The 17,565-nt window shown below is 38.2% G+C and overlaps 1 protein-coding gene across 1 annotated transcript in view; it reads left to right on the top strand.

Annotated features, from left to right (window-relative positions):
• LOC121875106 (serine/threonine-protein phosphatase alpha-2 isoform) overlaps positions 1 to 13,430 on the top strand; it is a 72,519-nt gene extending 59,089 nt beyond the window's left edge. The window contains exons 3-7 of the mRNA XM_042379466.1: positions 7,305 to 7,535; positions 8,409 to 8,623; positions 10,185 to 10,298; positions 10,527 to 10,670; positions 11,574 to 13,430. Coding sequence (XP_042235400.1) covers positions 7,305 to 7,535; positions 8,409 to 8,623; positions 10,185 to 10,298; positions 10,527 to 10,670; positions 11,574 to 11,672 — 803 coding nt within the window. The 3' untranslated portion in view covers positions 11,673 to 13,430. The remainder of the gene's footprint in view (positions 1 to 7,304; positions 7,536 to 8,408; positions 8,624 to 10,184; positions 10,299 to 10,526; positions 10,671 to 11,573) is intronic.
• Positions 13,431 to 17,565: the final 4,135 nt, after the last annotated feature.

Here is a 17,565-nt window from a genome sequence, read left to right as displayed (position 1 = left end):
ACCGTCTAGTCATCGTGTATCAGGTGGTGGATCAAGACAGGAAGGAAAGTGTGCGTGGTGAGGCTCTTCAGCGGTGGTGGAGAGAATGTGTTAACAGGAAAAGTAGGTAGGCAGGTGTGTGTGTGCGCGCGTGTGTTTGTTTGTTTGTTTGGACCTTGGTACCCCACTACACTACCCACCCACTTACCGCCGGCCCTCTGCAAACCCTGACACACTGAGAGTTTCCGATACGATAAGATAATATTGTGAGAAGTTTTGTCCTATAAATAATTGGTGTTAAGAGAACGTATCTAGTAAGTAGACTTAACCTAACCTCGGCTCCGGGTCCGAATTCTCATCATTACGTCACTGTTCACTGCATAGCTACGGCAAGGACTTAAATTTAACGTATTTGAAAGGAATATGTTGATATATAGTGAAACCTTCATATAGCGGGCTTCTCTCTCCATATAATCCGTTAAATTTGATGGAATATTTAGGGTAAAGGAGAGTTATTAAAGCAAAAATGAATAAAAACGTGTTAGGTAGGAGAGAGGGAGATAAGGTGGTGACGCGCGTCTTGTTAAGCCTAACGGGGGCTCCTCCTATCCCCTTGACGTGAAACCTGAACAAATTGGAGGATGTCAGCTGATGAGGTGAGCGTGTGCTAGATATGGGTTCTTACCCCCTCCCTCAGACTCGTGACGGGGGTAACAAGTGTTTTTAACGGCTTATGTGTAGCGAGCACCAATGTGAGATTAAATGATGTTGGGAACTGCTGACGGGGCTGGTACACTTGATCGATGTTACATAGAAAGTTGAGAAATGTGTTGTACTGTACAGGGTGTTTGGTGAACATTTTTCCTCGTGGTGGGGTGTACTGGCTGTGATATTTTGTTCATAGTTCATCGATAGCAGATTAATTTACTGTAGATGTGTTCAAAAGAAATATATATGTATCGGTGTGACTGAAAACCAAAGTTCCACGTATGAACTGGTCTTGTTTCTGTTGCTTCCTGGTAAATATTTGACCTTCACATCAAGTCATGATGAGTCTCGCTGAGTGGATTGTGTCGGGAAAAATAAGGCATCCATTAACAAAGGTAAGATGACGTCAACGCCACAACCAATTACGTCAGTACGAGTCAACCAGAATGGCAGGAGAGAGGTCATAATATGAGTGATGGTTAAGTAAGGTTAACCGTAGTGATCGGGTTAATGCCGTGTGCTCACCTTTCTCCTCAGGTTCGCTTAGGTATAATCCACGCTTGTGCGGGCATGGCGCCTATTGGTTTTCGCCCACGGTGACGTCTGTTAGTGATCCCTCCCACACGTACAATTCAAATCTAACGACCATTAACCTGAAATTTACATGGTATTGAAAGATCGATACCGCTGACTGGTTGGTGAGGACCATCGACCTTGTGCCGTTCCCGCACACGCGTGGATTTCAGCTAATTGGTTCCCCCCCGAGGATGTGCCCTTGACGCCGGTGGTTGGGTGTTAGGTGTGTGACAGCGACACGACCTTGACCGTGACGCACGGGAGGAGGGAGGCTGGAGGAGGGATCTAGATCAATACGCATTACGCGACACACCCGGAGGAGGTTGAGTAGCCAGGGAAGAGGCCTGTTCTCACCACCTTGGCCTAACACACCTACAGTACTCACGCTCGCTGCTTCTTCACAGCAGTGCACCTTTAATGTTCCACGACTCATTCTCGTTCATTGTACAAAACTTTCGTAGTTTTGTTTTGAACATCATCCTTTTAGCTTGAGGTGATTAATTATGGAAGGGAAACGTTCACGGCTTGAAACTTATCCCTGTGGACAGCCATTTATCTCTTGCTGAATTGGAAACTTTACGGATGGTTCAGAAAGAAGCTTTAATGTGGGCGCTTATAGGTGGTTGTGGGTATAAACAGAAAGTAATACGGGTCAGTATGGTTCTTTATTTGTAAATGGGGGATATGGCGAACAGGGTTATAAGTAAACAGCAAGAATGTGGTAGTTCATAATTATATGAAGTGCATTAATTTTCGTGCACGATCTTGGCAAATGTGAGAGGCCATTTATGAAGATGTTGGCACACAAGGTACAGTCATAAGTTTTAAAAAGCCAAGGTATATAAGTGTGAGTGGAAGGTCAGGCGAAACTTACCCTGGAATCTTACTAGAGGCAACAGTTTGGGTGTTCGTGAGTACGAAATCATGGTGGTGTCGTGGGTCAGGTAATGATCACAGTTGCGTGGCCTTGTTGTGGGAGGGTGAGGGCCGCCGCCGTGACATCAAACACAGATCCTCGTGGGGGAGTTTTTGCTCATGAAAGAGAACCCTAACATTAAGCCTGTGTTCATCATACCGTGACTGATGGCTTATTGAGGCATCAGCTAGTTGTTGTTGTGGGCCCCAGTACGTGCTTGATGCTGCTGTTGGGTAATTAATATTCAGATATTGTATACCATAAAATGCCAGTGTTATCTTAAATTTGGTTGTATACCGTTATGTGGCCTGAACACTGAATTGTCTACCACAAGTGCACACGCCTGCTGGAGCGAGCCTTCAGATTCTTACGATGGACCTCACTCGTAAGTGGAGATGTGGTAATAAGCAGTTGTTTGGTTGACTTAAGCTATAGCACAGATATAACGTCCATAAAGTGTGCACAAGGTCTAAGTTAACTTCATTTAGTACCAGTGAGGTAAAGTAAATACTCAGTGAACCCCCAGACCCTGAACCGTGAAGTGGAGTTGACCGCGTGGCAGCTGTCCAGGAAGAGCATCGACAGCAGTCAGAAGCCTCCACCAAGGGCGGAACCAGAGGAAGTATTTTGAACACTTCCTCCCCCTCATCTCTGTTTTTGTCTCGGCACGTGAAGGTGAAAGGTAGTGGTAGGGTGGAAGCCGGTAGTAGTACTAATTGTGTTGTAATGGGTTTTGTGATGGTGTACTGATGGTATTGTCTTGTACTGTCGATGATGATTTATTGATGATGATGGTTCCTTTAACACCCTCATTGTTCAAAGGACTTGTTCCTAAACAGTTGTGTGTGTACTGGCCATAAAATACTCTTAGACAGATGGTAGTGTTTTAATGTGAAAGTCTTGGTGTGATGGTAAGGATGGGTTTGCAAATCATTTTCGTCACTGGTAGGTATGGTGCAAGTGGTGATGTTAGTAAAGGTAGATGGTGGTATTAAGTGTTGTGGCGTTAGTGAGTGTGACAAGGTGCAGTTGTGTGTGCGTGAAGGGAGTAAATGAGATGCAGGGTCATTCGGTGCACTGATACAGTGGTCATGAACTTTCCATTGACCTTTGGTGGTGAACTGCGTCGTCAGAGCACTGGTGGTTGGTTATACGTGACTACTCTGGAAATGACACGCTTGTATACAATACTATATTACTGAACAATGTATGCAAGCTAGATGTTTTGGCATAACGCGCACTGAAACTAAGACAATTGAAACAATACAAATCAAAATTTAACGAGGTTCTTTACTGTTCAACATAATGTTCCTCAATAAATTTCACAGTTGCATGCAGCTTGATTTAATGTTGGATATTAATGAACAGCTTCATCTTACAGTGCGTGTGTGTGTTGATCATAAACTTGAATAGTATGTCATGGATAAGAGGGGAGCGTTTGGTTGACGTTGCAGATGTAGTGTTTGGTTGTACACGTCGAGCACCACCAGCCTTGGCACTTCCTCAACTCGTATTTTATGTTGGGTACTGATAGTTGGTAACCTCGCCCAAGGATGCCTGCCTGCCCGCCCTACCGCGCCGCCAGACGGGGAGGTAATTCAGGTTTTTGCGTGCCTGTAATGTTCCTGCTGCCCTACGTCTTGTGTCCAAGATTGACGCTTCTGATTTTTAGAGTGAGGAAACTGAATTTGTGAATGTTAGAGTTGTTCCGGGTGGCAGGTGTTGGGTAGTGTCTTCGTTACTTACAGGGAAGACTGACGTCACTACCCACTTCCTGTTTGTAATCTTTCACACATTTTGTATTAGTAAGACTTCTTCTCACCTTAGTGTTTGTAACTTGTACTTAGATATGACACAATAACACTAACTGGGGGTGTTGTCAGACATCTGGTGTGAATTATTGAGTAATACTGCTTGGAAACGCTAATTGGGGTTTACGATAGGCTGTTAGGTATTGTTGGTTTTAGGTATGGAACAGTATATGTAAAGTTTTTACTGAGCGAAGGGATAATTTTACAGCTGGGTATTTCACGCAATTGATTATTTCGCCTAAATGTACGCCATCTTTATTCTATTATATGTAATCTTGGTAGTTCAAAATGTTATTTCTCTAGGAAGTGTAGGAGTCTGGAAAGTTGTAGTCATAATGACATGGCGTTTAGGGTGGTAACGATTCCCTGGTTCACAGCTCATACTGTCACTTGACTATCGCTGCTGCAACTCCTGGGGTGCTAAGATAATACTGGATACTCCTCCCTCGCGTGGATTTTACTTTGGCGTAGATTTGGGAGGAGGATTCTACCCGGTTTATCTGGGGGTAGATACTTAGGGCTTACCCGGCTTACTCAGACGGCGGGCAGGAACGTGACGTCCATCAGCCGCCTCGAGTTTATGGCCAATAAACAGTTTTACCGAGTAACGGGCTACACTAACCCATTCCACCAAGCTTAAACCATCAAAAACTATCACAAAATAAAGATGTATTATTAAAGTCTACAACCCATATCGTTTTAATTTTGGCGATATAAGTGGAAATGTAAATGGATTGTAACGGAGTAGGTGATCAGATAATAGTAATGGTTAAGCATACCAATACATAACCAGCCAGGTTGTACTTAGATTGTAAAATATTGTACTGTACTGTAATATATGAGGAGCTTAAAGCCATTCGGGTACTTCTTGTGTATAGAAACAGAAGAAATTGAATTAGTTAGTGAAAGTTTTTAATTATTTTCTGGTAGTTTTATGTGAGGGGGGGGGGGTCGGTGGCGGTATTAGCGTGGTGGTTTCTTTCGTGGTGGTGGTAAGGGAGTCAGGGATGGTAAGCCTTTGGGTGTAGCTGACTTTACCACCAGGTATTGGCTGCGTCTCGAGCACGATTGTAGGGGCCGGCGTTTGGTTGTTGTGTAAGGTTATTAGCAGGACTGACTGAAGCAACACTTGAGTATATCGGAGCTCAAGTGTAAGTGTGTGGTTAAGTTCATTCCGTGACGCATCCTGATATTGATATTGGGCGTTTTCTTGTATCCTCTTTGGGTATTAGGAGCTTCTTTATCGATTTAAGGGTTAACTGATCTAAGGTTGGGACTTTTTTCTGTTCGTCTTGGCAAGAGAATCATCGGGTTTGTTACCTCTCGTATACATCATTTCATTTTGTATCGGTAGTAAGGAGTGTCGTGTGGCATCCCTGTTCATCTTTTACTCTGCTTCATCGTTAGAAAATGAAGACATTGAAGCCTTGGTTGTATCTTTAATCATTTAATATTTACGCTAACAATATAGCCACCAGAAGCTTAAGGAAGAAAGTTTATTTTTTAACATAAGAAGAGAGAGAGAGACCAGTGGGGCGTGAACCATAGTGCTGCCCCCAGGTGATCCCTTATTTACCTGTTACCCAAAACGGGGCGCTGCTCAGTGTTGCCAACTACCGTACTGTACTAGACACGCACACCACACGTTAAGAAAAACACGAGTGGGCGGGGAGCAAATTACCTGTCATTTTATTCCGTCAATATAGAAACATGATATAAACCAAAAGTTTCTAATACTGTACCTGGTTTTACTTGTATGGATATGTATGGATAATGTTAGCCCCCAGGCCTCGCTGTGGGTCGATGACCTGTGCCCGGGTGGGCTATTCCCTGTAATAAAAAAATAAAAATAAAGTTACTAATTAATACTAGGACCAAAGAATTCTGCGGAACGGAGAATTTTGACTTGTGACCGTGCAAGGTGGTAACTTGATGTACAATGGTAACTAAAGTGTATAATGATGTAAGAGTATGTAGATGATGTAGTTAGTCCAGTTTATGTTGGTGGGTGTGTGGTTGACGTAATTGGTTATGTAACTGATGTATTGGGTGTGTGGCGGCGATGTAATTGTCAAGTGTATGGTACTTCATATAGGTAGGTTGATTGGTTTGTGAAGGCGATGTTATTGCTTTCAGTGTGTAAAGTGTAGTGTAGTGTAGTGTGTGTGAGGGGGTTGACAGGAGGGTGTCTGCAACGGGACGTTAAGGCGGCTCCCACACTAAGATCAATACCCCACCTTGGACCTACCTCCGTCCCTCTCCCACCCCTACCCCCCTCCCCTCCCCTCCCCTACACCACCCCTCCCCTCCCCTACACCACCACCATATCCCGCCCACATCATGGTAGACCATTAGTACGGTAAAGCAGTGTTGCCCATCTCTTATGATAATCGTTGCCCTTGGTAATGGTCGTTAAGTGGCTCTTGTATGGTGCAACGGTAGACGAGTGACCTTGGTAATGGTTTGTGGTGTTACTTTTGGTAACCAGGTAATCTTATGGGTTGTGTAGTGGTGGTCGTTAATGGCATTGGCTGTTTTTCATCATGATTTATCATGACTATAAATGTGGTATTTTAGAGACATTTATATAGTTTATTATTGCCTCGATAACCTCAGAACGAGTCCACAAGTGTTTACGAGTTTGTAGGTGTTATCCATCTTTGACGAAAGCTTTAAAGTGGACCATTATGTTATAACCACAAGTATAAATTTTCTTTGTAGTTTATTATTACCCCTGTATTATATATATATATAATATATATATATATATATATATATATATATATATATATATATATATATATATATATATATATATATATATATATATATATATATATATATATATATATATATATAACTAGTTTTGGGTGTTAATCACCAAGTAGTCTAAAGAGCAATAGGGAGGTAGGCTAATTTTTTACGGCGTGTTGCATTATTCAAGGTCATAGGTTCAAACTGGCTGGTGGCAACGCCGCTGGGTCTATTTCGGCGTTATGACCTCACCCACCCAGGGACACGCGCTGTTCGCTTATAAGATTCACCCTCACTCCTCTTCACGGAAAGAACCAACTTATCTCTGAAACTTAACGAAATTATACTGAACTACCTGTACTGCTACTACTACCAATGATGATAGTCTAAAAATACTTAACTATGTTTACAAAATGAATACAAATGGGAATAAGTATAAACATCTCAAATAACTATTAATTGTAAAATATGCTTTTGCCTCGATAGTTATATGTAATTTGTCTTAATATTTCTAAACACTAGTTATAAAAAAAATAACTTGGGTCTTCTCTCTTTTACAGGTGACATTCACGGACAGTATTACGATTTGTTGCGACTATTTGAATATGGAGGCTTCCCACCAGAGTCCAACTACCTATTCCTCGGAGACTACGTGGATCGTGGTAAACAGTCCCTCGAGACCATATGCTTGCTACTGGCCTACAAAATCAAGTACCCAGAGAACTTTTTCCTGCTCAGAGGGAACCACGAGTGCGCCTCCATCAACAGAATCTACGGCTTCTACGACGAGTGTGAGTACTGTAGTGATGTCTCGTTATCCGGTGACACACATTAAAACTCACGGACGCATAAACATCAAATTACACATTCACTGACTTACACATTGGGTTATCATTTGATATTTAACTTGCGCACAAAACAATTAAAGTTTCCAATACAGTTACTCTGTATATACAAACAACTAATTACATAAGCCCAAATATTTATATATGCATAGAAAAGAATCACATACTTCTGTGCAGTCTCATACACTCGTGTTCTGTCAACATTAACATTGCTTTTCTGTTCATAGGTATATATGTACTGTATTGTATATAGTATTCAGTTGTAAATGGTATGTAAATAACATTATCCTCGACATAAATAGTATATCTTCAGTAAGTTTTAGTCTCTAATAGGTGGATGTATTGTGTTGAAGTCTTGGAGAGAAAAAATAATATCAAGAAAAAGTATAACGAGTTCTTGAAATATTCCCCTATTCGAAATACATAGTATGAATTGTGTGTACAGTAGATATAGTATGTCATTGATATTTTCTTTAGGTACTGTTGGGTGATATTCAACGAGAATATTCAAAATATAATTTACATTTGTATACTTTGGAATGTGAAATGCCACACCTTTAATTTGTAGCAAAATAGATTTTTCAGTATAATAACTTATGTTCTGTACAATTTATCAGATAATATACATGTAGTGCAGTATTTGGTAAAATACAAAGATGTGACATTAAAAAAATTTGGTCATACATATACGGTACATACTTATATTAACATCTTGCGTATATACTGTATTATCACGGATACAATTTGTATTAGTACTTGTTAAATTATAGTACAGTATACATTACATTACATGTACTATTATATGTTCTTTTCCTTTAGGCAAGCGACGGTACAACATCAAATTGTGGAAGACGTTCACAGACTGCTTCAACTGTCTACCGGTGGCAGCCATTGTTGATGAGAAGATCTTCTGTTGTCATGGTGGGTTGAGCCCAGACCTGCAAAGCATGGAACAGATCCGTCGCATAATGAGGCCCACTGACGTTCCTGACCAGGGTCTACTCTGTGATCTCTTGTGGTCTGACCCAGACAAGGTAATACAATACACTGTTCTATTGTATTCTGACACGTATAATTACTGTATACTAAATAATTAAATGAGGAAAGGGTTTGTGTGGAGTACAGTTAAACTATTGTCACAGAAAGAAAGACAACTGCTGTGTGTAGATGACAAATTTTATCTAAAGACGGAGTGAATGGAAGGATTTATTTTAGTTACTGTGTACAGGAGGGTTAGAAAGAGAGTAAAATCCTTGTGTGTGAAAGATCCAGACACTGACATTTGTGTATTGTGGTGTAAATCAGAGTTGTGTTTAAGCCAATCAAAATGAAGTCAGGATGGAATTCTAGAAGCTAAAGCATTAATATTCCAGTTAGTGGAACAAACTATGAGCAAGGAATGGAGAATGGAGTTGGTTTAATAGTGTGTTGATAGCCCCAGATCTTTTAAGTTCAATGAACTAACAGATAAGATTATCGAAAGATAAAAACAGCTACTGGTAATTGTTGCGTAACAGAAAAATTTTGAGGGTAATATACAGGATAATTAAAATGTTAGAAATAAGCTGGAAGTGTTCTGTTTTGAATGAAGTGTAATTATATCTTAACCAGAGAAAAGAAGCTCTGTGGTAAATGGACTGTTGGCCATTATTTTAGAAAATTGTGTAATCATTCGGGGTTTGGATAGGTAAAACTTTTCTGAAACAGTTATTGCAATAAATGTGTTTTATACAAATACTCAACGGTATATTTTCTGCAACAAAAATAATGCTTAACGGGTACTGTATGTTCCACAGTCAGTTTGGAGTGATTGATCATAGTCACCCATGGGAAGGATGAAGAGGAGTCCATTTACTCTCTTGATGTTCTGGTACACTAACATTTACACTGAAATTCCAACTTGAGTTTTATTACTTTTTCTTAACCTCTACATTGCAGCAAATGACAATTACAACTCGTACAGATAGTTGAATCAAGTTATGTAAACTCATTGTTTTGTGTTCTAAGAAATCACTTAAGTTTTGAATACACGAAAATTGGTAAAATCATTTTACGAACTTCGAAGATGAATGCAAGATCCACATGGAAACAGACATTGTACGACTTAAGTATTCTTTATAAAATATCTAGTCAAATTCTTGTACTGTACTTTAGCTTGATATTAAAGTACAGTACCAGGAGTTAGATCTGTCTTGGGAACTCTTAGAGCACAGTGCCACTATCCATATGCATTTATTAAAGCACCTCATTACAAGCAAAAGTCTACTTGTTGGATTTAATTGGGTTTAGGATTTATATACAGTAGAGAGGAATAATAATTTTTCTGCATTTTACCATGAAATGTGTACTGTACTGTATACCTTAAAGGATTATTCGTAATACTGATTTATATCCTCTTAAATTCCAAAGATTTACTCACATAATCCAACTGTCATTAAGGAGGTTGGTTTAAAAAGTGCTTTTTTCTTTTGTATGACAATAGATTTTTGTGCCTAATCTTGTGTAGCTTTTTATTTTAGGCGAAAGATTTACCGATATATTCAGTTAAGATACATTCATATTTATTGCTATTAACATAATGTTTGTGATGACCAGGACACTATGGGTTGGGGTGAAAATGATCGAGGAGTTTCCTTCACATTCGGAGCAGAAGTTGTCGCCAAATTCCTTCACAAACATGACTTCGACCTCATTTGTCGTGCTCATCAGGTATGTGGCCTTCAGTTTCCTGTGTACATTAAGTTAATTTGTAAGATTGTTAAATTGCCATCTCCTGTATAAAAATTATGAATTATAGAAATGAAGTAATTTTGTTATTATTGTATTATTAAATTATGTTAAGGAATGTAACTAAATTCATTACCAGTTTGAAGTCGTTAATTGTATCTGCTTTAATAAATACTGTATTTTTATTTACAATTATTAATTGGTTTATAGGTTGTTGAAGATGGGTATGAGTTCTTTGCAAAGCGGCAGTTAGTGACCCTCTTCTCAGCACCAAACTATTGCGGAGAGTTTGACAATGCTGGTGCGATGATGTCCGTAGATGAGACACTCATGTGTTCCTTCCAGATACTTAAGGTAAGCAGTCTGTTCTCAGTAGTATGGCACATAGTAAAGTATATGTATAGCACTGTAGACTAGTAAAACTACATATATTCAAAGTAGTCTTGATTACAGTATGTACAAGTTATTACATTGAACTCGGGAATTTAGGTACTTTTATTATGGCTTAAGCTAAAAGTAATTGCAGATGGTATGGATTTCCTCTGCATACAGTGCTTAAATTAACAAAGTATAGATTATTCAGTTTGCTGACTGATTTTTGACCCAGGCATTGCATACGAGATCAAGTTTACCTTACAAGAAAAAACGATTCCTGCGGGATTGAGTAGCTTTTGCGTTCTTAAGACTGTCGAATGCCAGTGACCACCTAAGGTCAAATTTTTTAACAGAAGCTACCACACTTGAGGATTCAAAACTACAATTTCATCTTTACAAAATGTAATGGCTGTTGTCCTTCGTAGTAGGTGTTGCAGTGTTGACATAAATTTCACAGCTTACGTAATTGGATTGACCTTTTATACATTGTGGATGAAGCAAGTGCAATTATACAATGCACTTATGGGAGATTTAAAACTAAAGGTTTTATGGTCATTTCAAAAACCACAGAACCACTGTCTATATGTGGGATAGATATCCTGCTGATGACTGCTGGTTAGGTGTTCTAGACAGCTATAGGGATAAATTAAATGGATATGCTATGACCTTGTTGAGAAACTGGAACACCATACCAAACTTCTGGATAGATAGAACATACGACAGCAAGGTAGAAAGACTATTATTGTTCTTGATTCTGGTCACCGTATACTGGAGCAGGAAAGAACTTATGAAGAAAGAAAAAGCTATGTATATTAAGCTTAGTTTTTAATGCTTGAAGATAAGTCAAGATGTCCTTCATTGAGTGTGTTTTCTCCACAACAGCCTGCAGACAAAAAGAAGTTCCCCTATGGAGGTTTGAACACTGGAAGACCCGTAACGCCACCAAGAGGAGCTGCCAATCAGAAAAACAAAAAGAAATAGGGTGTATGGTGTATCATATTACTGTCTTGGGGCTGGCAATTTTATATGTGGTCAGCCCTCGCTCATCCTGTCAATTATATTCTTTGTTGAGGAGAATATTATTTCCATTTACAATTTAGACAGATTTTTAATAAGCAATTCAGCTTTTGTAAGTATGGGATGGGGTTACCCTGGATTAGCGAGGGTGCCAGCCTTTGCCTCCAAGGACAAAATTAATAGCATTACGAAGTTCAGTTGCTAAAGTTCATGATATAATATTGTATTTATATTGGTACAATAGCCCAAGTGTGTCGTGGATGGAAGTGGCTTAGAGAACTATTTTTATTATTTATATATTTTTTTCCTAGAGGGTCAGCATCAAACTTATGAAAATCTAGATAGGTTTTATCATCTATACTGGTCATGTAATCCTGCTGTTTTACCATTTCAGAATTGAGAAAAGCTTAAAATTTTTACCCTGCAACTGTGATTATATAGAATTGGTTAAATTTTGTTTGTAACGTGAAGAGAGTTTGACTTGCATTAATATATATTTCCGTGTGTAAATAGCCATGGTATTTAATCGCATATAAGCATTTACCATTGTTCTTGTATAAACTTGTAGGGCCCAAAGATGACTCGAGTGAAAGCAGCCTCAATAGTTAGCGGCTGCTCCTTAGGTTCATGTACAAATGTCCAGTTGCCGTAGTAGCAGGAGCATGAGCATCTGGCTTTTGCTGTCGCTTGTATCATCCAAAACAACCCGAGACCACTGCCAGTGGTATGTCAGAGCCCAACCCCATGGATTATCATACATCTGGCAGGTGCAAGTGTCGTGGGATATTCAATTCAGAAGGCACGGGCATTTCAGGGAAGTTTGTGTCGTGTGCATCAATTATTAGTGGATGTGACACTGTACAGAAATTTCAATGACTATGAAAGCTTTCCTTTATAAATTGGTCTTGCATTATTTTATATAAATTATAGGCACTAACTTCCCATCTCATAAATGCCTGTGACTTCTTGTTGATGACAGTGCAAATGACACAAAGGATGCCAGCTGACCTACCACTGCATGCAGTCTGCCGGATCCTTGTTACTCCCAAATGCTCTGGTGAACCATGAGAGTTAAGGTGGAGATTAGGTTTGATCTATATCCATTCTTCTCTCTCAGGAATATATTATTTTTTATCTTGTATGATTTGTTGGAACTAGCATTTGTGATGATAGTGGCAGTTTTCAGCTTTGTATGAATTGTAAAGTTATATTTATGGACAAAAAAAACCCCAAGATGTTATTAATACCCAAAGCTGAGAATTGGCAAGTGTTCTGCTAGAACTACGTCAGCTGTTACTTTACTTTACATTTTCCTAGATTAATATTATTCATTTTTGTTTTGTAATTATTTCTTCTACAGACTATCCTCTACTTGTAAAGTTCATACTTCACTTAGTGTTGTGTTTACCGTTGGCATTCATCTCGGTACTTGCGGGTGATGCTGGGAGCGGCATCACTCATTTCTGCACTTACCTACTTTACAGAGGTCAAATTCCACTTCTCTAATTATTTGCAATGACAATTATTATAGATTGGTCAACCCTGGTTTTACAACTTGGTCTTTAGCTCTTTACCACAATTATTTTCAGATTGTGAATCGTGATTTTTATTAAAAGATAGGAGAGCTTGGCCACATAATTTGTAAGCTACAATGAAAAATCACTAGATAATATAACCAAATGATGGTCCACAAACCATAGGAAAATAAAAAGTGAAAAACAATTCTGGTCTTTTCTTTTAATTCACACTTGCTCCCTGCTGGTTCCTCCCTTTGAAGCTTGGGATATTTCTGTATCTCATTTAACCACTTTACACACAATTAGGAGAGAAGTTTTACAAGTTCCACATGTGTCAGCAACACAAACAATGTCTTACATGTTAGCCTTGAAGGTGTGAACTAGAAACTGACAGTGTTGATATAGCTATCACAGTTTGCTTTTTGTAGTCAAGATTATCCTCAAGTTAACAGATTCAAGAAAGCCCTTACAGGGAAGGTGTACAATATTTGCAGGCCTGAAGAAGTAAAGTCTTTTGTATCGATTGGCTACAATAGAGTACTTACTCATAGTACTGTACTGTAGTAAGATATTATTTGATAAATTATTCCTTGGAAAATGAGTATGAGCAAGCTGCCTTTATTCTTGGCAATACATGACTGCTGAAGTACAGGATGTGGAAGGTAACTTGGAGGAAATAGAGTAAAGTGCATTAACTTCAAAGATGACTTGGAGAAATGTGAAGATAGTGGCCATTGTGTGGAGAAAAAGAATTACTGATGTATGTATGTCGTTTTTAAATACTGTAGTCCATTTGTAAAATAAATTCTTGAGGTAAACCATTAAATACTAGCACTTCATTTTCTTGGGAGATAAGATTTGTAATTAACATTGTAAAATGGTATCTCTGTCAGAGATGTACAAAGTAAAATTTTAAAAGCAAACCTTAGTGATATTTATAAATTTTTATTGACATGTAGTCACATTTGAAATTGCACATACTGTACTGTACTGTACTGTACTGTATAATATAAATTTGAGTTGTAAAACTGCAACAAAATTTATACTTGAAAGTATTGGGATGAGTGTATTGATAAAAAAAGTTATCACATGTAGAGAGATTTATGAAGGTAATGGTAAGCTATTTAATGCAGTGGAGGCATTCTATAAGAGGAGTAAGTCATATGTGTAAGTACATGGAGGATTGAGTAAGAGCTTTGAGGTGAAAGGAGGAGTGAGGGAGGCAGGGATGTCATGTTGGAGGGATATGATGCCAAGAGTGTCAAGCTGGAGTGGAGATGGAAGATGGGATTTGGCCACTTATATCATGTCTCAGATGCTGTTTGTGAAGAGTAAACAAACTGTAAAAGGTGAATAACTTAGTAGTTTGGCTGGATTTTGGTCAACCTATAACAGTCTTATGGCTGTTTACTATGCTTGCAAATTAATACAGGCAGTCTATATTTTACGAAAATCCAAAGTTACAAAAAAGGCCACGTTTCAATTTACACGCAAAAGAGTTTGTTATAACTTTTTTATAGCTTTCTATTTTTTTATTTTTTGCAGCATCAGAAGATGCTTCTTCCCAAACCAGGCCTGGTCAGTTTATAAAGGCAATTAAACTAAAACCAACATGCACTACTGTTTTGTGTTAAGATTGATTAACTGTTAGGAGTAAAGTACATAGTGTTTTAGCTGTCATGGCTCGGATATTTTTGCTGGAACAGTGATGTGTGAAGTATCCCAGAGCTTGATCTGTAGTAGTAGTACTGTAGTAGTTACATAATTCATGATGCAATAAGCCAGGTGATCAGAAGTTCCATTCTATAATGTTCAAGAGTATGCTTTATTAAAGGTTAATCACAAAGTTGATGCAAGTCCATTCTGCTTCTTTCTCTTGCATGTTGTCCATGTATGTCCATAGCCACACCTGCTCTGTAAGTTCCTTCCTGGGCCATTCTAGGAGTTCTATGTTGTCCTGCCTCCCAAACCATTGTTAAACTTGTACATATTAACGGACAGTGGGAATGTAAAGTACTTCAGGGGGTGCGAGACCTTGTGGCATCCATACTGGACTGGCTAGTGAATGAATAATTTTTGTGACCACATGACATGAATTATTCTTAATTTCTTTTAAGAATAGTTTGTTTGAATCATTGCTTTACTTCTTTTTGTAACTTTAAATATTTACAAAGATAATGAGTCAATAACATTAGCTGGGCAACATTTGTGGTTACCTATACAAATACAGTACGTTTAACTAATAATAAAACACGGTCATGCTGCTTTTACCTTTTTTCCATTCAACCCTAATCAATGATTTTGTGACCTTCTGGATGACACTTTTATATTGTCGCTCATATGTAACTACTAATAGGGAACAAGCCAAGGTTACGTTCAGTAGACCCTATAATAATGGTATTGACACGGAGGGTGATAAAGTGTTCTTTGACAAACCATATTATCCTTCACATTCATGCTTAGTATACTGAGTACCATTCTGAGGGAAAATAAAACTTGGAGGATTCGGATATTGTTGCGAAACCCCCAGCCACGAAGACACTCCACTGTTTCTTCTGTATTGTAAAGAATGTCATGATTATCTAATGGTAATCTGACCAATTATGTCAATTACTGTAAAATTTGAATTGGTAAATTGTTTTGTGAATTTATTTAACAATGACATCCTTTCCCAGTCCTTATTGAGAAATTGAATTTATTAGAGCTTAATTGTTGAACTGCTCAGTTGCTTCTCTGGGTGTTGGGGGCGATGGCTGGACAGCAACCAGTGGGGCCACTGCTTGAATTTATTTTGTTCTAGATCTTGAAAAATTTACCACAAGCTTAAAAGAAAATTTTGAAAACCTCCCATATATTTGAAAAAAAAACTATTAATTTGTGTTCTAAATATTTTATTAATTTTCTGTTTTGATATTCGAGAATCATAGTTAAATTAAAAATTCCATTACAGGGTATTCTTTTGGTGCTTCACTTGCCAAGTAAAATGGCACCCCATGATTCGCCAATTTTGCACCTTTAAGCAATGTGACTTCTTTCATTTGGAAAGAAATGAAAACATTTTTTTAATTGCTTCAGTATAGAAGCAACAATTAAAGTTAATTACTGTACTTATAGGCTACACTTAAGTATTACTACAGTACAAGTCTACTTGTTTAGTTATAAGGTAAAATTTTCGCTCTGATTTACTCGGATAGAACTTTAGTGGTGCTTTTTTAGAATATGGTCTACTGGGATATTTACACAAGCAACCATTAACCTAACCTAACCTAACCGAACGTGATATAACCTGGCCCAACCAGACCTGACTTAACGCTATGGTATTAATATCCCGGTAGACCAACTCCAGCTCGGTAGACCACATACTATACTACAGAGGAAATACCACTTTAGTTTAGTCTCGACTCCAACTGTCCTTTGAATAGATTTAATTTTATTTTGGAATGCAGAATACCAAGTGTATTATCGTTTATGTATTTTTTCGTGTATACAGTACTGTATTTTATATATTTTGTACATTTTGTAGAATTGTATTGATTAAAATTAAAATAATTGTACAGTAATTGGATATAATTTTGTCATACCTTGAATTTTTTTAAGCGATCTAGAAAGATTCAGACACGTATCTGGTAAACTTAGTTTTTTCATGAGTGGCATCACTGACCGACCCACCGTCCAGTAAGGGTGAGGGCAGACTTTGCACCTTCTACCTAGACTGTATCACTGCTCGTACAGTGTAATAGAGTACACTTACTGTTGGTGCATTACTGTCCTATGAAATTAAAACCGTGTCTTCGCTTGGTCACGCAGTCTCGCATGACTTAACATCTACTTTCAGTAACTTTTGTGACCATCGTTATGTGTGGCTTATAATATTTGTACTGTATACACAAAAAAATTTCACAAAGCTTTTGTAGAAGTAAAAAATATTTTGGTAAAAGTTTTTACTGTAGGAACATGTCTCGACTTATATAATGGGAGTTTGCTAAAGTTTTTCAGGAATGGAACCATTTCTTAAACCGGGAATGTCTGTGTGTAAAATTATGATGAAATATGGACTTGAAATGGGATAGAATGGTAAAAAAAATTCAAGCAACAGATGTGAGGTACAGTCTGAAGGGCTACAATTAGAATTACCAATACAGTACTGTACTTGAATAGAAAAGGTAAAAATAGGATTTCTGGAATGGAAGCGAAAGAAAATTGTGCATCGGTGGAATGGATAAACAGGCTCACAAATGGTTAGGACAAAGGAAGAGAAGTGAAAGACTGGTAAAAACCTGTATTTTAGGAGAGAGAGGAAGATGCATGAAGTGTAGTGGCAGTACATGTGATAAGATGGC

Source organism: Homarus americanus, unplaced genomic scaffold (assembly GCF_018991925.1).
Source record: "Homarus americanus isolate GMGI-L3 unplaced genomic scaffold, GMGI_Hamer_2.0 scaffold36970, whole genome shotgun sequence".
Lineage (NCBI taxonomy): Eukaryota > Metazoa > Arthropoda > Malacostraca > Decapoda > Nephropidae > Homarus > Homarus americanus.
This window is presented reverse-complemented; position numbering and strand designations above follow the sequence as displayed.